The sequence below is a fragment of the Eleutherodactylus coqui genome, chromosome 9 (assembly GCF_035609145.1).
Source record: "Eleutherodactylus coqui strain aEleCoq1 chromosome 9, aEleCoq1.hap1, whole genome shotgun sequence".
Lineage (NCBI taxonomy): Eukaryota > Metazoa > Chordata > Amphibia > Anura > Eleutherodactylidae > Eleutherodactylus > Eleutherodactylus coqui.
This window is the reverse complement of record NC_089845.1, coordinates 137939152-137960615: the sequence shown is the minus strand read 5'-3', so window position 1 is coordinate 137960615 and position 21464 is coordinate 137939152. Positions and strand designations below refer to the sequence as shown.

The 21464-nt window shown below is 42.4% G+C and overlaps 1 protein-coding gene across 4 annotated transcripts in view; it reads left to right on the top strand.

The window, feature by feature from the left end:
- TRHR (thyrotropin releasing hormone receptor) overlaps positions 1-18207 on the top strand; it is a 91639-nt gene extending 73432 nt beyond the window's left edge. For all 4 annotated transcript variants that reach the window (XM_066578549.1, XM_066578550.1, XM_066578552.1 and 1 more), the window contains one exon: positions 14297-18207. In XM_066578549.1, coding sequence (XP_066434646.1) covers positions 14297-14722 — 426 coding nt within the window. In that variant the 3' untranslated portion in view covers positions 14723-18207. The remainder of the gene's footprint in view (positions 1-14296) is intronic.
- The last annotated feature ends 3257 nt before the right edge of the window (positions 18208-21464 follow it).

The following is a 21464-nucleotide window of genomic DNA, read 5'->3' as shown; positions in this document are numbered from 1 at the left end:
CTGTAGAATGAGCACTGGGTGTTGAATATTTTATTGCAATTCAACCTACAGATTCCTAAACTTGATCATTAATGAGGTTGTCCCAAAATTTCAACTTGCAGGGCAGTGCTGACCTAAGGTTAATTGGCACCCTGTACAGAACTTTTTTTGGTGCCCCTGGATTTACAACACAATCCACAGCGCAAAAATATGCTATAGATTTTGGTGCAGTTCCACAACAAAATCCATTGTATGCGAACGTGCCCTTAAGAATGTGATTTATTTCTAGATAAATTATTAAAAATTAACCCTATACTATACACTCACCTATACCAGGGCTGTCATACTCCTTTTCCCCCATGGGCCGCATCAGCCTTTTGGTTGCCTTCAAAGTGCCAATTGTAATTGTAAGCCTGTATAGTAAAATATGCGCGTATTTGTGCAGCGTATTATGTATGCAATTATTTTGTGCGCACGTATATATATTTTCCCGTGATGTACGATCGCATGAAAAAATACGCAGCATTACCTATTTTGGTGCGTATTATGCACCGCAATAGGCCATTGAAGTAAGACCTGTGTATTCCCCGCATATTTGTGCACCATTTCAATGGGCCCGTATGCGTTATTTTTGCATGCACAAATACGCAGTGTATTTAAGCACACAAAAACCCACCAAAGCGGCCAAATAATGCAGCGTAAACAATTTTTGGCGTATTTGCATGACCGAAATGTGCTTATGTCCATATGAACAAAGCCTAATAGTGACCTCCATAGTGGCCGCAGTAGTAAGTATCCCTTATATGGGTGTCCCCAGTATAAGTGACCCCCATATTGGCCCCAATAGTAACAGTGACCCTCATTGTTGCCCCATAGTGGCTATAGTAATATTAGTGTCCCCAATATTGGCCCCAGTAGTAATAAGTGACCCCCATAGTAGTCCCAGTAGTATTAGCGATCCCCCTAGTGGCCTCAAGCTGGGCAGCATTTACTAACTAAATAGTATAGGCGATTGTAATAGAAGGGGGTTAATATGGGGAAGGGGTTAATGTGTGCTGTTTTACACTGTGTTCTCCTTATATCGCCTCTGATCTCACAGAGCTATATACAAACTTTCCCGGCCAGCACAGAGATTGGCTGTCAGTGGTGATACCATAGGAACCTGAACCAATCAGGTCCTGATGATGGTACACAAATAAGACTGTTAGTAACAGCCTGATTCTAGTGCTTTACCCACTTTTAGTCGGGCGTGATGGGTGACATTATGTTTCCCCTGCTGCTTCATTCTTAGGGCAAGATTGTTGTGTTGTGCTGCAACATCACAGAGCACTAGAGATGAGCGAACCTACTCGGCCACGCCCCTTTTACGCCCGAGCACCACGATTTTCGAGTACTTCCATACTCGGGCGAAAAGATTCGGGGGGCGCCGTATGTGAGTGGGGGGTTGCAGCGGGGAGTGGGGGGAGAGGGAGAGAGGGCTCCCCCCTGTTCCCCGCTGCTACCCCCCGCTCCGCCACGCCTCCCCCCGGCCCCCCGAATCTTTTCACCCGAGTATGGAAGTACTCGAAAATCGCGGTGCTCGATCGAGTAATTACTCGAAACGAGTATATTCGCTCATCTCTACAAAGCACGTTGCAGCTTCCTATGACCACGATGTTGTGTTTCCATAATTGCGATGTTGAGGTCGCTGCAAACTGTAGCAACTTGTAACTCGCACTAGGACTCATGTGAGCTCAGTGATAGTTTGATGTTACAGAGTTACGCAAGCTCCATCATGGCCAAAATCCCCCAGTAGCCCTAGCCTAACAGAATTGGGAGTAGGTATATTTGGTGTATGGAGTACTCGCATTTCTACTCTCCATTCTTATAGAAAACTTAAAAATTTTTGGGCACACATTGCACCAGAAAACTGTTGAACATGCTTTACACCACATTTACTACAAGTATGTGTTGTAGACACTTTTGGACACTTATCATGACTCATTCAACAAAGGGGCGTTCCTTCACAGAAAAGAGGACATGAGCAAAATGCATCATTGGCACAATTCTTTACATAAACCAAGCCAACTACTAGAACCAATAGGTGGTATAAAGTTAGCCTAGACTATGCAAAGATTCAACAGATTAATCATTCAGCAGGACACTGTGATAAATCTGAAGCATTTTAAGGCTGTCTAGTCTAAGTTTGTAATGTCTAACTATTGCAAAGTATTATTAGTAGAGATGAGCGAGCGTCCTCGCTAAGGCAAACTACTCGAGTGAGTAGTGCCTTATGCGAGTACCTGCCCGCTCGTCTCTAAAGATTCGGCTGCCGGCGCAGGTGAGAGGTGAGTTGCGGCGGTGAGCAGGGGGGAGCTCACCCCTCCGTTCCTCCCCACTCTCCCCCGCCGCTCCCCGCCCCCCGCCAGCAGCCGAATCTTTAGAGACGAGTGGGCAGGTACTCGAATAAGGCACTACTCGCTTGAGTAGTTTGCCTTAGCGAGTATGCTCGCTCATCTCTAATTATTAGCAAATTTGCCCCACTGAACAATGTATAAATAATACAAGAATCCAGGATTTTACTCATCAGCCACATGACCAGCAGGACCAATAGAGGCGCTGCCATTGTGGATCTTCCCGGTAGCCAGCCTAAACCAATGCCATAAATACACAATAGCGCATGTTGCACTGACCATATTGCACTTTTGAGAATATAGCGCACAGTTGGGTTTTCTGAAATACCTCTATCAACACTATTGCTGCTCTATGAACAAAAGGGCTGCCTGGTTTAGAAAAAACATTTTCAAATACCCTATTAGGCAATTTAGAACTAAAAGTGGAAGTTGACATTCAGCACTAATATTAGCCATAGCCAGAGGCGTAACTTGAAGCTCCTGGGCCCCGATGCAAAACCTGTAATAGGGCCCCCAACTATAATGCTTTATTCATAGTACTGGACTCGCTATATGGAGAGGAGAGGCCTTTGGGCCCCCTAAGGCTCCTGTGCCTGGGTGCAAACTGCATCCTCCATAGTTAAGCCCCTGGCCATAGCAGTTGTAAGCAGATAGCCCAGGTTTGAGTTTGTGCGGTTATGAGCTCTATTATGTTTCCTATAGTCATGTAATGTGGATCGTATAAGAGCGACGTCTACTGACCGTCTTACATTACTGCAGTTTGTGTTTTTCTCTATGGAGTGTCTAATGGCCCATTAACATGTAACGATTATTGCTCAAAATTCATTCAAACAAACAAATATAAGCGATAATTGTGCAGTGTAAATGCAAAAAAAAAATCGCTATTTGTTTGCAAATCGTTATCGCTGACTTTAAATTGGCATAAAAACTAATACTGGATCGCTGGCTTCTCGGTACGTATAAATGCTCCCTGCTCAGCGCTTCACGTAGAAGGTGAAGTGCCGAGCGAGAAGCAGGCAAGAACCCAGCGATCGAGCGGTGAAGTCTGTCTGTCTAAACGCTCTGCAGGAGCGCTAACAACCTTAGCGGTAACGTCAGTGCTTGTGCAGTCATTAAGCCGACTGTCGTCCCATGTAAAAGGGCCATTAGATAGCACAGTATAAATACTAAGATTCAGGGACTAGAGATAAACGTGTCATGAATGTATCTATTATACAGTTTAAATTCCATTCTATTGACCATTCCCATTCAAAAGAAAGCTGATAATGTAGATTGGTGGAGACCAGTAAAATAGTGTATGTATATCCTGAAATAGCCAAGCCTGTAACATGGGGGGTATCTTCCCCTGTAAAGTTGCCCTTTAAAGGAAAACAATTACAGAACACAACTGATCTAAACAAAACACAATTGTATATAGAGTATATCAGCACACAAAGAATACTGGTTTAAGAGGCCCAATATACTTAATTGTTACACACTCAAGTAAGGCACAATTATCTTGACAGTTTCAGTACACCTAAAGGTAGAACAAACCAAAATAATAATGCAAAAAGATAGCAAAAGCACCGAAAGTCCCTAAAGATACAGTTGGAAGCAGTTCACAAGTTTAAAGTTACAGTAACACTGTCTACACTATCTGGACATGGCAGAAAGAGGAAGCTATCACCATCTGCCACCAGATTCCTGAGGAGGCGGGTGGTCCAAAACCTTTGAATGACTGCAAACGACCTGCAGCAAGATTAGGTGATAGCAGGCACTGAGGTTTTCTTTTGCACAGAAAGGTGCAAACTAAACCAGGGATGTCCAAATGATTTTAACCAAGGGCCCCATCAGCCTTATGGTTGCCTTCAAAGGGCTGATTGTAATTGTATAGTAAGGGCTCGTTCACATGAGTATATTTGCGTAGTGTAATATGCAGTGGGTAGAACCAGTTGATTTTAATGGATTCGTTCACATGAGCATGTGCGTCATGACCTGTTTCGGTGCAAATTACGTACCACAATAGGCCATTAAAGTGATCCTGCATATTCACTGCACATTTGCGCACCAATTCAATGAGCCTATCTGCGTTCTTTTTTGCATGCACAAATATGCACTGTATATGCGCACATAAACACATGCCGCAGCAGCCAAAAAATGCAGGCGCAGGCTATTTTTGATTGCGCAAATACCAAAATGCACTTAGTGACCCAGTAGTAACAGTATTCCCTATTTTAGTCTCAGTAGTAATAATGACCCCCATAGTAGTCCCATAGTAATCCCAGAGCTGCGGCCTGGCTAGAGGCCAATAGCAATCCCTCTATTGGCCTCTGGCCGGGCAGCATCCCTACATGCTTTACATGCATCCACCTGCATCTCCGCTCCAGCAGTGGCAGCAGAAGCAGCCGTTTCTGAGCATGCATCCACTGACCTCTCGCTCCAGGCGGGTTGCATAGAATTCCTTTAAGGGGGTAATCCTGGTAGTGCCTGCTGGGATACACTGGGGTCGGAGCAGAAGTGCTACCCAAACCTCCATGTGGTGGCCAGCACTCATAATTAAAATTATAATAGGAGCTGCCCTTGCCATTGTAGGCTGGGGTCCAATTGATTTCAGTAAGAGCTGCACCTTCAATTACGAGTCCTGAGCAGCACTTTCATTGCAATCCCAGTGTGTTCCAGTGGGCACTTCGTAGGTAACCCCTTTAACGTTTAATGCCCAGCCAGCGGGCCACATAAATTAAGGTGGCGGGCTGAATTCGGACCATGGGCCTTGTGTTTGACATGAGTGTACTGAACTTTACAGGTCTTCATGTCTGAATTCCAAGATGTCCACTTCTCCTGACCCAAAAGTACAAGAAAAGTCTGCTCCAATATGTGCTCCAATATGCTCAAAACCATATAAATAGGTCACAGAAGCTTTGTGATTCTGTACAAGGCAACACAATCTGCATACACAGATATACAAGGTACAAATAAATGAATGTTTGAACATTTGCTAAGCAAAAGGTGTAGTCCACCTAAAGTACGGTAACAGGCAACTATAGCATAAAAAGAATACATAGCAGTCCATCAGCTGCAAATAGGAGTACTCAGGTCACTCTGCTTACAGGCCATTCATTCCCGTTTCAGGCTCTTTAGCCTCATCTGTGCACAATATAGAAACCTTGGAAACCCATCATTCAATGGAGGGCTTTTCAGTTCCTTTCATTGAACCCTAAGCTTATTGCTTGTGCTTTCCGTGTTTTACCAACAAACACACATTCTTCAGTGAATAGATATTAGACACAATAATATTATATGTTTGTGGTTTTACTAAAAGGAGAAATCATGAAAAACCTATAAAAAGCCAAAATATAGCAAGTGATTCATAGAACTGGACTCCTTCACCTTTTTACATTAAGTATTTATTGGAGAAGGAGATTTTCTTTATTTCATCTACTGCAAACAAAAAGTTAATTTGTAATTTCCATAGTAACCTGTTTCTGAACAGTATCCAGCAGAATTAGAGAAACACAGAATGCGTCGTGCCACGGAGTGAAGCCGCTAAGTGCAATATGAAAGAAAACATAATTACAGTTAAAACAAAATGTCCAGAGCGCATGAAGGTGATTTGCATATTGCAGAAGAAGTGTCCTTGTTTGCTTACAAGCCTGTGAAGTTGGCCCATTATCACAGTCCAGAGAAGTGCAGAGCTTTATATGGAAACGAGCAAGAATGAGCCTACTGCAAAGTTGTGTAATTATATGGCATGTACACTGAATGGCTACTTTATTAGAAACCCCCATCTACTAGTGCATTGCCCTTTTTTGGCGTTCATAATCGCAGCAATTCATCATGGCATTCGGTCACAGAGTATGCCAATAAAACCTACCCCACACCATTACTCCACATCCACCAGCCTGAACTGTTGACGCCCAACAATAAAGGTTCAGTTTACTAAACATTTGGTCATAATGTCTATTCATGCCTGAATTATCCTAGGAAATCCGAGAGGCGGACATTCAGATACTGCCTCCCTGCTGATTGGACCATAGACAAAGCAATGTAAAATGGGAAGTAAGGTCAAGGAAGTCAAGACAGTGAACTACTGGCAGAATGCTAGGCTTGCTACAAGCCCCCTCCCTCATAGTGGATAGCAAACAGCAGAGCAACAGAATAAATGGGGAAGACCACCTGAAAATCAGAACTTACAAACATAAAACAGGGTGCAAACAGCAGCAAGTGAGTGGGTAAAGAGAGCCTGGTGTATTTTAGAAAACCTTTGGTCATAATGTCTATTCATGCCTGAATTATCCTAGGAAATCTGAGAAGCGGACATTCAGATACTGCCTCCCTGCTGATTGGACCATAGACAAAACAATGTAAAATGGGAAGTAAGGTCAAGGAAGTCAGGACAGTGAACTACTGGCAGAATGCTAGGCTTGCTACAAGCCCCCTCCCTCATAGTGGATAGCAAACAGCAGAGCAACAGAATAAATGTGGAAGACTACCTGAAAATCAGAACTTACAGACATAAAATAGGGTACAAACAGCAGCAAGGGAGTGTGTAAAGAGAGCCTGGTGTATTTTAGAAAACTTGTTGAAAACTCAGGTACGTTTCATAGCAGCACATGAGAATTTATGAATGCATAATTTATTCTCCATAAACATTCAATTCAGATGTAATAGAAACATAATGAATCCTGAACTTAATCCTATAATTACCTTCAATTATCCCCATGCCTTAATGATAATGACTATGTACTTTCCCAAGTTCAAGGTTTTAGAATTGTGTGGTTAAAAGGAAGTTGTATGTTTTCTTTCATACAATGACAATTACAAAATAAGTTCTCCTCACACAAGTACGATGTTGTACAAGGTCTCCAGAACATTCTGTGCAGGAATAAGCAGCTATATTGTGTACAATCAAGGCAGATACAAACATAGATATGGAAGAACTGGAAGAAACGGTCATGGGTAGGAAAGAATGGAGAACGATAATCCATAAAGTGACCGAAAGTCGGCCTCAACTGAACACTACATCATCATTGTAGTGGGGTTTATATCCATTAAATCTCGATAATTTGATATATCATCCAACTGTATCTTTTTGTCATGATGATGATGGTTGATCTAATTAGGTTGAAATATTGGCACAACTAGTCTACCATCTGGTAAGAAGTTCTCTGGGAGCTTTACTATTGAGGATCTGTCCTCAGATTAGGTAATCAATAGTTGATCAGCAGGAGCCTAACACTTGTGAACCCCACCAATGAGCTAATCCCTGGGCCCACTGCTAGTGCAGACAGTGGTGGAAACAGATAGGGCTGTCAATATTACAGTGGCCCAGGTTGGTATTACATTGAATTCAATAGGAGTTGTGCCTGTAGTACCATACCAGGCCCCTGGAATACAGACATTGCTATTGGTTTCCAGAGCTATCTGCTAGGACAGCTGGCCTGGTGATCAGTAGAGACTGCAAGGGGTGTACTCTACCAATCAACCATTGATGGCCTACCTGAGGATATGCCATCAATAGTAAAGTAATGGACAACCCCTTTAAGGGTGTGAGATGTGACCATCACCTATTGTGAACAGTGGATTCTGTGTTACCTTTTATTGTAATCCTTTCTGTGATGGTAATGAGAAGTTTTCTCTACAGAACAGGAAGTTTCAACCTATTATTAGGCTTAAGGTAAGTGTGAAAACTGCAGAACTGTAAATATTGATAGTGATTGTTCTCAGCAAGAGAAAAGACATAATCTTGTAGATATAATACCTTTTAATGGCTAACAAAAATACATGATGTAATAATAGCGAGCTTCCGAACCAACGCAGGGTTCTTCTTCAGGCTTAATGGATTGGATCTGAAGAGGCATGGATATTTATACACACTTATAACATACATACTTATGACAAGGCACAGATATGGATGTGATTGGTTCGCACTTAAAAGGAATTCTGCAACAGCAAACAAACTTTTTTTTGTCAAGGCACTGATAGCGGAGTGAAAGTTTTATGGTCCCTAAATTACTGTTGGGGGGGGGGGGGAGGCCGGGCAGGCTAGAAATGCTACAAGACGTACACTGCCATTTTTAGCTAAACACTGATAAGGGAGTGAAAGTTTATGGTCCCTGAATTACTGTTGATGGGGGTCTTATCTGTGCAATAAGATAAGACCCCCATCAACAGTAATTCAGGGACCATAAACTTTTACTCCCTTATCAGTGTTTAGCTAAAAATGTCAGTGCACCTCTTGTAGCATTCCTGGCCTGATGACCCCCCCAACAGTAATTTAGGACCATAAAACTTTCACTCCGCTATCAATGCCTAGACAAAAAAAGTTTGTTTGCTGTTGCAGAATTCCTTTTAAGTGCGAACCAATCACATCCATATCTGTGCCTTGTCATAAGTATGTATGTTATAAGTGTGTATAAATATCCAATCCATAAGCCTGAAGAAGAACCCTGCGTTGGTTCGCAAGCTCGCTATTATTACATCATGTATTTTTGTTAGCCATTAAAAGGTATCATATCTACAAGATTATGTCTTTTCTCTTGCTGAGAACAATCACATTTTGCTCTACTGGCTAACACCGTACCAAACCTTTGTTTTCAATATTGATAGTGATATGGAAAATTTTTAAAATGCCAACAATTCGTAAAAAAATATGTTTATCATAAAAACTTTGAATAGTAGGTCGTTTTCTGATAATATATTATCTTTAAGTTGGTACTACAAAGATTTTTGATTGTGAAACTAGGAAATTCAAGGTTGTGTAGTAGACAGGTTCTTTCTGAAGAATGAATAGAAGTCACTTTACTTATAAATCAGGGTACAGGAAAGACTTATTATACCTGAGCTGTGCTATAATGTATTTCCTTATGAAGTCTTCAAATCTGCCATGAATTCGGCAGGATAGTCCCAAATTTCGGGTAATTTTTTTTGCCATCCAGACAGGTGGCAGGAATGGTCCCTCTTTTCATTGTGAAGCAAGGCTCGTGGTGCTCTTTATGGTGTAGCGGTGACAGATGGAGGCAGAGGCAGCATTTTTTAAATAAACATAACTTTACTGAACGGGGGTGATTAATTGCTTACACTTCACAGGAGGGTTTGATTACTAGTTTGAAACTGGAATTAACACTTATAACATCAGGTACAACATCTACACATGACAATCGTACCTGACATCACTTCACTACACAGTGTTGCACATAATGTATCATGTTCTACAAAGTAAAATGGTCAACCATAAACATTGGGTCTAATTCCTACCTAACTGCAATCCCTTAAGGGAGAAACGTTCTCCAGTCCATAATAGTCCATTATAGCCCCTAGTGTGTTCAAAAAAGTTTAAAAAGGGCCTGGAACATTCTTGAGCATTACAATATTACATGTTCTATCACGATTACTTCAGGTTCGGTGATCCGGGGATTATTTTAATTGCCAGATTGGAGTCTGGAAGGACTTTTTTGCCGTAAATGATGAAAATTGGCTTCTACCTCATTGGGATCTTTTGCTTTCCTCTGTATCAACATTGGGGGTAATAGGCTGAACGTGATAGATATATGTATTTTTTCAACCTAACATACTATTTTACTACGTTCCACCGGTGCTCCAGTGCTTCTGTAGCTCCAAATCTCAGGCTGAAAGGGGGAGAGTTTAGCGTGACCACTGGACACCACTGCAATCGGCAGTATGTCACTCCAAGCAAGAAGGGGGAGAGGGGGCAGCGCCTCCCCCCTGATAATTATTGAAAAGTTGGGAGACAATGCAAACTTAAAATATCTGAAACATTTCAGGTTTAAAGAGAAAATGTATAATTTACTTTCAGAATATCCCATCCCCCACTCTGATATTATAATACAACTGGTTAAGTATCACTTCAAATGTTCAGCCCATTACAATCAGCACACTTTTGCCAGACGGAGGCAAAAATACACGTTTTATTTAAGGGATACAGCAGAATAACAACCGATCATACAGAGCTATCTATTGTACAGTACTTATAGGCTTAGGCACTACCAATTGTATCAAATCCATTATAGTTTATTATAAGATGGGGGAGGGGTAAAATTATCTTTAAATGCATTTTGATTCACATTTCTGGCTGAACAGTTCCCTTTATTGCTGAATGCTTCTTGGCCATGATCCCAACTATCATAGAAACACAGCAGAAGGTGTGAAGTGGTGCAGCCTGGCCAAGCAGACACGAGGAAGCCGGCTTTTATTGTATTGTGAGTGATTATGGTGTTCAGTTTTGTGACAAGCTGCCTGTTCCATCCATTGTTCTGGTAGATTACGGTACGTTTAGATGAGTCTCTTGCTTTTGAGATTCGTTCCAATCTATAGCTTCACCTTTATGATTTTGTTGGAAATACTGACATTGCCTCATCTGGAGGCAGTCAAAGCTGCAAGTAACCCTTCTGTATATCGTTGGTGGGTGAAATGGCATGAAGCAATATTAGAGAACATTTTGACTTAAAATCCCAAACTCTCCAGTCATGTGACTAACAGCTGAGAACCCTACCTGCTCCCAATACATTGCAGGACCAAGAGTTTTAATACCGCGCCAGGATTAAAGCCCAGGACCAAGTGCTGTAAATTTACCGCACTTGGTCATTATCAGGTTAAAAAGCCACACCAGTGAAATAGTTTTTTTCATTTCTTGTGTATGTAGTCCCCTGGTATATATTAGTCAGTCGGTATTACCTTGTTTAGTTATTCCTTTCTGTCTGAAAATTCATCTAGTCCTTTTTTTTCAGGACCGGGAATGTCATGTGATCTCATTGTAACCACCTGGAAATTCCATGTCTCTGTCTTCTCTCCAGGAGTCACTATCCCAGTCAACAAATTTCCTGTATGATAATAATCCCATTTATATAGCGTATGCATATTTCACAGCACTTTACATCACTTGATATTTGGTTCTGTTGAACTGGGGGCTCACAATTTAGTTTCCTCCCACACTCCAAAAACATACAGCTAGGTGAATATAGAGCGCTTGATGGAAAAAAAAAGCAAACACAGGGAGAACATAAAAACTCTATGGAGATGTTGTCCTTGGTCAGATTCGAAAGTAGGACCCCAGCGCTGCAAGGCAACAGTGTTAACCACTAAGCCACCTTGCAAAACTGCATGGACTGTACCACATAGGGAAGGATGAAAACTCCAATCACAGTTGCTGCTGACTAGAGGCTCCTGTCACACAGTTATAATGAAGGAGATCATTCTCTGACTGTATACTTATGGTCTGTAACTTATTTAAGTAAATATACAGAATAGCACAGCACAAAGGAAGAGAAATCACGGAGAAATCAGAAATGAATCATAGAATGGTAAAGTTGGAAGGGACCTCCAGGGTCATCTGTTCCAACCCCCTGCTCAGTGCAGGATTTACTAAAGCATCCCAGACAGATATTTGTCCAGCCTTTGTTTGAACACTTCCATTGAAGGAGAACTCACCACCTCCTGTGGTAACCTGTTCCACTCATTGATCACCCTCACTGTCAGAAAGTTTTTTCTAATATCTAATTTGTGTCTCCTCCCTTTCCGTTTCATTCCATTGCTTCTAGTCTTTCCTTGTGCAAATGAGAATAGGGCTGATCCCTCTGCACTGTGACAGCCCTTCAGATATTTGTAGACAGCTATTAAGTCTCGTCTCAGCCTTCTTTTTTTTAAGCTAAACATTCCCAGATCCTTTAACTGTTCCTCATAGGACATGATTTGCAGACTATTCACCATCCTGATAGCTCGACTCTGAACTTGCTCCAGTTTGTCTGTCTTTTTTAAAGTGGGGTGCCCAGAACTGGACACAGTATTCCAGATGAGGTCTGACTAAGACCTAATGTCCACGGGCATAATTGAATTATGGAATCCACCTGGGTCACCCGTGCGGATGATCCACAGTTCAATATGCCCATAGACTATAATTGGTCATCACGCTTTTTTGAAAGTTTGGCCATCTGATATAGAAAGAGTTCATCCATATCTTCTGCTTGTCCAGGTGGCCTATAGTAAATGCCTACAATTGTGTCCTTTCTGTTGTTCCCTCCTTGTATTCTTACCCAAACAGGTTCTACAGAACTCCCATGCTCTGAAGCTTGAATCTCTGTGGAGATGAATGCTTTCCTAACATACAACGCAATACCTCCTCCCCTTTTTTTAAATCTGTTTCTTATAAATAAGTTGTATGCTTTAACCCTTGTATTCCAATCATGTGTATCATTCCATCGAGTTTCCGTGATGCCTATGACATGATATTACTCTTCCTGTGTTAGAAACTGTAATTCTCCTTGTTTGTTTTCCATGCTCTGTACATTTCTGTAAAAACATGTTAGTTTGTGATCGGTGTCTCTTTCTCCTCTACTTTCCTTCTCAATTGCTTGTCTTTGTTCTTTCTTTCCACTTCTAATAACAAGGTTCTCAAATGTATTAATTAGCTGTATATTTTTACCTGGCCTTTCACTTCCCTTCCCATATTGTTCTAGTTTAAAGCTTTCCTAATGAACAAAGCAAAGCGCCCACAACTATATGCTAACCTGTTTTTGTAAGGTGCAACCTGTCTCTAGCAATCAGTTCATCATACAGGTACTTCACTCCATGGTCTAGAAATCCAAATCTTTGCTGACGGCACCATCAATCTAGCCAGTTGTTCACCTCTAGAATCCTGGAATAAGAAGATGAAACAGGATTCTAGAGGTGAACAACTGGCTATGTTGAAGGTGCAGTCAGCAAAGATTTGGATTTCTAGATTACGGAGTGTATAACCTGTATGATGGACTGCTTGCAAGAGACAAGTTGCACCGTACAAAAACAGGTAAGCATATATTTGGTGGGCGCCTAGTTTCATCAGGATTGGTGATCAATAGTCAATCAGCTTGGGTCCATCACTCGGCCTCCCGACCGATCAGCTGAGCGGGCGCATGCTGTCAGCGCCACAATAACAAAGAAGTCGGAGCGGAAGCCTCTGCGCTGACCTGCATGTAGTTGCCAATGCTTGTAATTGCAGGCACGGCTTTCATTGCAGTCATTGGGAGCTGTGCCTGCAGTTACAAGCGCCGGCCACTATAAGGAGGTCAGCGTGGAGGCTTCTGCTCCGACCTCTGTGTATTTGGAGCGTAAGTCTCCGTGCTGACCTCCCATGCAGTGGCCAGCGCTTGTAACTGCAGGCACGGCTCTCATTGATTTCAATGAGAGCTGAGCCTGCAATTACAAGTGCCGGCCAACTATTGATGACCTATCCTGGTGATAGGTCATCAATAGTATTTCAATGGAACCCTTTTAAGCTGATGAAATGCTGCGGATACAAGACAATGACACGAAGAATATCCATAAAAGAACAGCTGAAAAAGAAGATTTGTGTTCTGGAATGGCGGAGTCAGAGTCCTGACCTCAGCCTATCAAGATGCCGTTTCATGATCTAAAGAGGGTTGTGCATGAAAGGCACACTGGAAATACTGATGAATTAAAACACATTTGCAGGGGAAAATAGTACAAAATTACTCTTCAGTGTTGTGTAAATCTTATTTGCAGCCACAGGAAAGGTTTGTTGGAGGCAACTGCAGCTAAAGTAACATCTCCAGTCCAGAATATAGAATTCAAGGGTTCCAATACCTTTTCTCCATGTACTATGGATGTTTACTCAGTGTGTCCAGTACAGGCCATGAACAGTACAACTATTTGTGTATTAGTTAGATTGTGTTAGTCTATACTTGTGACTTAGATAATAATTACCCATCATTTCATTAGTAATCAATACAGAAACTCAGGTTATTCCAAAGGGTCTTTTGGTTTTTCGTGTGACTGTACACCACCACGGTCTAAAGTTACATCATTATGTGGTTTGCGGTATTATATAGTAACTCCATAACTTTGTTATCACAGCACGGTTTACTATCATGTCACAGGACCTTTATGTATTTCACATCACTATTCCTTCTCTTTTCTCCATTTTCTCTCTGCAGGTCACTAAAATGTTGGCCGTCGTCGTCATTCTGTTTGCGTTTCTCTGGATGCCTTACAGGACGCTGGTTGTAGTGAACTCTTTTCTGTCCCGGCCCTACCTTGAAAATTGGTTTGTGTTATTCTGCAGAATTTGTATTTACCTGAATAGTGCTATCAACCCTGTGATTTACAACCTCATGTCTCAGAAGTTCAGAGCTGCTTTCAAGAAACTCTGCAAGTGCAAAAAGAAGAGAACAGAGAAGCCGGCAAATTATGGGGTGGCCCTTAATTACAGTGTTATCAAGGAGTCATCTAATGGGGGAAGTCCGGAGCATTTCAGCACAGAGCTGGATGACATTACTGTGACAGACACCTACCTGTCTGGTGCAAAAATGTCCTTTGATGACACCTGTCTACCTGCGGATGTGACATATAGCAGTACATAGCCGACTACTGGATAAAAAAGGATTTTATTTATAATGCTAGGTGAACCAGCCTATAACGTACAGACGTAGCAGAGTAGAGTTGGGCAGATGCAGTAGTACTGAGTTTATCATTTAGCACAGCTTATGGTAATGTTAAATTGTGCTAACTGGGATTTTGCATCGGATTCGGTACTGTTTACTGTAAAACTGAAATACAATTGCAATCAAAATTATTCAATCCCCCCCCCCCCCCCCATTACAAATTGAGTTCATTTGCCAAATTTACAAACTTTCAGCTGTTTGTAAAAAAAGAAACCATCCAAGAACAATTCAAAGATTTCAATACAACTAATATAACAAATGGTTTCTCTGAATTCACTACAAATGCCACTTTTAATGACTATTGCAGTCTCAGCATTATTCAGAGCACAATTTATTAGTTACATCAGGTGTACTTGAGATAAAACACACCAAATATCTGGGCTGGCTAGGACTTTTTTGGCTGTGATGCTTCACTGCATGTTACAAATATGGCAAGAAGGTGGTCCAAAAATTAAGAAAATAGATCATTGCCTTGCACCAACAAGAAAAAGAATACAAAAAGATAGCAAAGGTGCTAAATGTGCCTGGAGATACAGTTGGATGCACATTTTGAGAGTTCAAAGTTAAAGGAACACTAGCTGCACTACCTGAATGTGGAAGAAAGAAGAAGCTATCACCGTCTGCCACCAGATTCCGGAGGCAGCAAAAACTCTCTAGTGACTGAAAAAGACCTGCGGAAAATCTGCCGACAGCAGTCACTGAGGTTTCTGTTTGCTTTCGTACACTGATCTCTTTATACACAGCTCACCCTAAAAGCTGCAGAAGCTTTTATTTTGCAAGACCAGCCCTGCTACATCTGCATGTTAATGTGAATGCTGACAATCATTAGCATGGTACATAACAATCTACTTTTTTTCAGATTGGTAGGTGACCTCTTATCACAAGGGTTCCTCAATGCTATTATTAAACAAGCAGCACATGATCTGCTCTACTTTTTTTTTTAAATACATGTAATTTAATGTAAAAAAAATGAAGCATTTAATTCAAACCTGCAAAAGGACACAAATTGTACATGGACTCAAAAGACCATTGGTTTGGGTACTGGTGTATCTTGACACCACCGGAAGCTAGAGGTTTGACAGGGGTTCCATGGAGGAACGCCTGTTACAAGCCTAGCTCTGGATTGGTGGAATACCAGAAGGTCCTCCAAGGTGCTTCAATGCCGCTCTGCTGCACCCCTGTAAGCTGTCTGTCTCTGACTGTTCCACCGCTGTTGCCTCCCTGCCTGCACTCCCTCTCTTTAATCCGGGCCACTGTTCCTGCAATGCCGCTGTGCTGCTGGACCCCTGTAAGCTGGCTGTCCCTCACTGCTCTGCCACTGTTGCCTCCATGCCTGCGCTCCCTCTCTGTTACCCAGGCCTGTGCTCCAAGGCGGTGGTTAGCCGGCTGGGTCTCACAGGTCTGTGACTGTCCCACCGCACTTGCCTCCCTGCCATCCTGCATGCGCTCCCTGTGTAACGCACCTGATACTGTGTCATAGGCCGGCGCTCTGCCCTCCCCGCTGCCGCCAGCCAGGTGAAAGTGACATGGGGGGGAGGGCCTGTCCGCCACCGGTCATGGCTCCTCATCCCCAGTGGCCTCTATGCTGGTGACCCCGCTCTGCCCTTACCACTGCAACACAGAGGGGGGTGCATCATTCTGGAGCGCCGACAGAAAGGCACTTGCAGGTGCGGAGAGGAGAATGGTTGCCTGGGAACTGGGACATGAGGATCATACTCACCTTCTAGGACCTGGAGAGGAGCCTTCTATTCAGCCTAACAGGTACAGGCGGTGTCACCGGGCGGTCAGTGCTCTCTCCAGCACTACTTCCTGGTGGCGTGAAGATACACGAGTACCATTAGTTTGTAGCAGCGGTCTATAATATGCATCCTGTCTTAAGAAAAAAAAACTATATATATTGAACTCTCCACTGTAATTTAGGGTGTGGTGAAATGCTAAGTGGTTACCACCACACCCATGATCTACAATGAAGAGAACCACATGCTTGCAAGGTTTCTTACTCTCCAAAATGCTGACTGATCGAGGAAAGGGACCCTATTCTGCAGATAGGTGCAGGTTTCTCTCCCAGAACACCCACATATCAGACATTTATGGCACATACTTTTGCTAGTCATAAATAGCTGTTTAATTGTGGCCATAAGGACTGGTTCAATTTGACAGTATAGCTCTCAGACCAGAAAAATATGTACATAACTGGTTTATATGTACTTTCATGGTGATGAAATTTTGGCTGCAGCCACCACTAAGGGGAGGTCAGTGCATTGACAATTCCATAGCTCCGACTGGACTCAATTCTAACTACATCCAGTTAGCTCCACCTAGTGGTGGCTGGAGGCAGCCAGAATGATATAATGTAACTCATTTCGAACCAAGCACCATAAAAATGTACTGCGCTTGGTCATGGGCTTTAAATTCATGCCATTATAATTATACAATGCAGGTTTAAATCTCCTGCTCCCGCTTCTCACCTCTCTTTTCCAGCCTATATAGCACTCAATGAGCACTATATAAACAATAGAGGAAGCATCAATACTATTTCCTCTATTGGACCCAGCAATCACATGATCACCAGCATTGTCCTACACAGTAGAGCTAAAGGGCCAGACCCAGATCAGTTCTGCCAGTGACTAATGGCACTAGAGGGGGATGATTTCCCTATTAACTGGGGCTCCTATAGATGCCCCATTACATTGACAAATTGTGATATAAGAAAAGAATGACCTTGTGATTATCCCCAAGAGGTTTTTTTATATGACATCATGGAGACATACAGGAGATAAAAAAAAATAAGAAAAAAATGATAGAATAAAGTATTAAATATATATATTTTTTAAAAATTTTCCACAGTTGACATGTATCACCTATTTACAGGATCGGTGACCAACATCTGATCTTTGGGGATCGGTTTCCTTGAAGTTTCCCGTCTGATACATATATGGTCGTACTGTAGGTTGAGAACAAAACTCCTAATCTCTTCTCTGTATTTACTTGTCTGGATCAATTGCAGGATATGGATTTGTACATATAGGTGAAATATGCTAAACGTAGTTGTGTGATTACTCCTCGTTGGACTTATACATCATTGATTGATTGGTTTATTGAAGTGTTTTTATCTGACGTGACTCCATGTTTTTATTATGTGTTGCTCTGTTTCTAACTCTTTTAATGACATATAGTTGCTATTATGATGCTGCTGTACAGTTGTGGAATGCAAGTGCATTACTGATCTGTATGACTAAGGATGCACATTAGTGAGGTATAAGAAACACAAGAGTACCCTGGACTCGATTATATTGCAGTTCAAATATTTTCATTTCTGCATCTTGCCGACACTTTATTTTCATTGTTTACAAGATGAAACTAAATATAATGGTGAAACATTAAAAACATTGTATTTAAATTAAAGGGGTTGTACCAAAATCGACTTTTTTTTTACTATTTGTAAAGAAGGAACCAAGGTTTGAGTTTGTGCTGTAATGAGCTATATTATGGTTCCTATAGTTGTGTAACTTGGATGGTATGAGGGTGACCTGTACTGCAGTTCATGTATTTTTTTTCTATGGAGTATTGAATATGACCTCTCATTGGCTGTAGAGGTCAGGTAGGAAATCTGGAGGTCTTGAGATCATAGAGAGCTGCAAGCTGGAGAGCAATTCGAGTGGTAATGAGCCTTAAGAGAGACTGCATTGCTGGGAGAGAGAGCTGCCAAAAGGAGTGAGGAGTCAGCTTGGGGAGCCATGTGAGACATATCCTGGAGAATCTATGCCTGCTGGAGAGGGACAGTGGCACAAGAAAGGAGGCAGACAATGTTTGAGAAGTGCAGCTTTGAATTGCACCAGAACCAGGAGATCAAAGCTGCAGGGTCTACAGCTAGAGATACTGCTTCATGGGATTCACATCGTCCCAACATACATCCAAAACGCGTCACCTACATTAAAGTACCAAACATGCTGGAGATATGTAAGTGAGCTAGGTTCTCAGGCAAAAGTCTGATGTGTGCACACAGGTAGTGACTTAAACGCAGGCCTGCCAGTTAAAATACATGAGCTCAGGCCAATACCAGAGGAACACGTATTTATCCACCAGTTGCGGCCAAGTGATTGAACAACACTTTTGTTACTTTCAGGTTGCGTGTTGGTGACCAGGGTTGCTGGGTTGAAACATTCGATGGCACTACCACGTGTTCTACAGTTTGTTACCATACCCCACTCACGTTAAGATTAAGCATACTCTTACGCTTCTAAATAACCGCCTATTGTTTATCTATTACCAGAAGCTTTTACGGCAACTTCACCATCACGTTTACTTGCTAAAATAAAAAAAACTATTTTTGTAAGCCCGGTGTCTGAATCATATGCTGATTCTTGTGTTGCCCACCCCTATTGTGGCATATTTACAGGATAAGTGATATAAGAATAATCGGTGGGGTTTCACTGCTGAGACCCCCAATGATTCTTTTGCAGGGGCTCCTACATTCCCCTCTTCTCCTCACTGCACCTCCTACATGGAAGAGATTGAACCTAGCGACAGTCAAGCATGTCAAGTGCCGCTCTATTCATCTTCAATGGGACTGCCGGAGTTTGTCAAGCACTTTTACTATTTATATCAACCCCAATTTAAATAAATGGAGCAGTGCCGTTCATGTACAACCACTGCTCCATTCAATCACAGGGAGTAGGAAAGGGTGACACGCTCTCAGGATCATTAGGGGTCTGACTAGTGAGACCCCCACCAATTAGACTTTTATCAGCTACCCTGTAGCTGTCATAATACTCAATTTTGGTACAAACCCTTCACTGTAAATTTTGACATGATTAAGAGCAATCCTCACCCCCCAGAGCATTTCTTCTATTCAGTCCTCGAGTAATTCTGTAGTAGTCATGACAATCACCAGATAATATGCTCACAGAGACTTAGGCCGGGTTCACACGGGGCAGATTTGCTGCGGAAATTCTGTGCGGAATTTCGCCGCGGCAAATCTGCATCTGTCCGCTAATCCCGGGATTAGCCAGCCATGTGGACGAGTTTTCTGAGAAATCTCGTCCACACGGGACGGCAAATCCGCTGCGGCTAAGCCAGCAGAAGCCGCCGCTGCAGCGCGGATTTGCCGACCGCAGCATGTTCTTTTTTTTTTTCTGCTGCGGCCGCGCTCTCCTCTATGGGAGTGCCGGCTGCAACGGAAGAGCGGCCGGGCCACTTCAAAACCGCCGCGGGTATTGAAGCAGCGGTTCTCCCGGCGGAAATCTCGCGGGTTTTCGCTGCGGCCAAACCGCGGGATTTCCGTCGGGAATCCGCCCCGTGTGAACCCAGCCTTAAGGTCCATTTGGAAGTGCGGATATCTCCCTTGGATGAGCAAATGATGTCAGAGCAGCCTGTTTAGGCAGATACATCATTCAAACAAGAAATCATTCAATCGTTCACATTTGCTGTATTAGTGAATGAGAACGACTGAATGAACAGTATTTTAACCAACTGATTAGTGAATGAGATTATTATTATTTCTGCATAAAATGAACATCGAGCGAAAAGCAATCAATTGTCGGCTGAGTGTTCACTGAACAATTGTCATTGATTTTCGCTCATTTGAACAATATTTTGAACAACCTCAGTTCTGTGTAAATGGACCTTTTCGGGGTTTCCAGGTGATAAAATAAAAAGGAATGGTTCAACCCCGAGGATGCAGAACTACTGCCCCAGCCCTCCCCGCAGGGCTTTGTTTACATGGCAGTAGCGGTGACACACTGTAGACATTCACTACCTCCAGCATTGTACGGCTTTATTATTCCGATGGAGATATAAGGTGTGCGGAGCTATCAGAGACCAAAATGCCAATGTGGAAACAGGGTAAGAGATCATAGTAACGTAGTGTGTAAGGCTGAAAAAAGACATAAGTCCATCCAGTTTGGCCCATTACTCCCCAATGTAATATTTTAGGCCCCGAGCACATTACCTGCCTGTATCTGCTAGCAGGCCATGTTATATAGAAATAAATAGCCAGTGAATGAAAAAAAAAAGTATGAGTTCCTGACAAATTACCAAGATACACATTATTTACAGGGATATTCTGGTCGTGAAGCAAATTTTCAAAAAATCCAGATATGAAAGGTTTTTAAGCCATGTTTATGCACAGCACCTTATCCTGTCCCAGCTTGAAACTACATTTACCACAATTCCCTGCTCTGTACGTCCTGTGCATGTCCCCACTAAGTGCTGCCCTTCTATTGGTCAGCAATCCAGTCCTGAAGGTTGAATTTAAAAAAGCCATCCCTGGTTGTTCCAACTGAGCCCAACTTGTAGTGCTGGAATGCCAACAGGACGTATCCATGGCAACCTGGGGATAAACACTTCTGAAGTGCCAGGAGAAGGTCATGGTTTATAGAACTACGGACACAAAACCCAAAGCAGAATTACACTGCGAACTTTAATAAGATTTCATTAGCATTCATTCAATAGTAACTCTGTGTAACCAGAATATCCCTTTAAGTAAATACTTTTTTTTTGCAGGAAATGTATATTTGCCTTGTGATGAGGATACCCGGCTGTAAATACCCCCTGTGTGATGTAGCATGTAGAAATGAAACCCTGCTTTCTGCGATACATCTGAATATGCTTCTCTGGTGAAAAGACTGAAGCTTTTATGTCTGTTGCTATAAAATAAAGT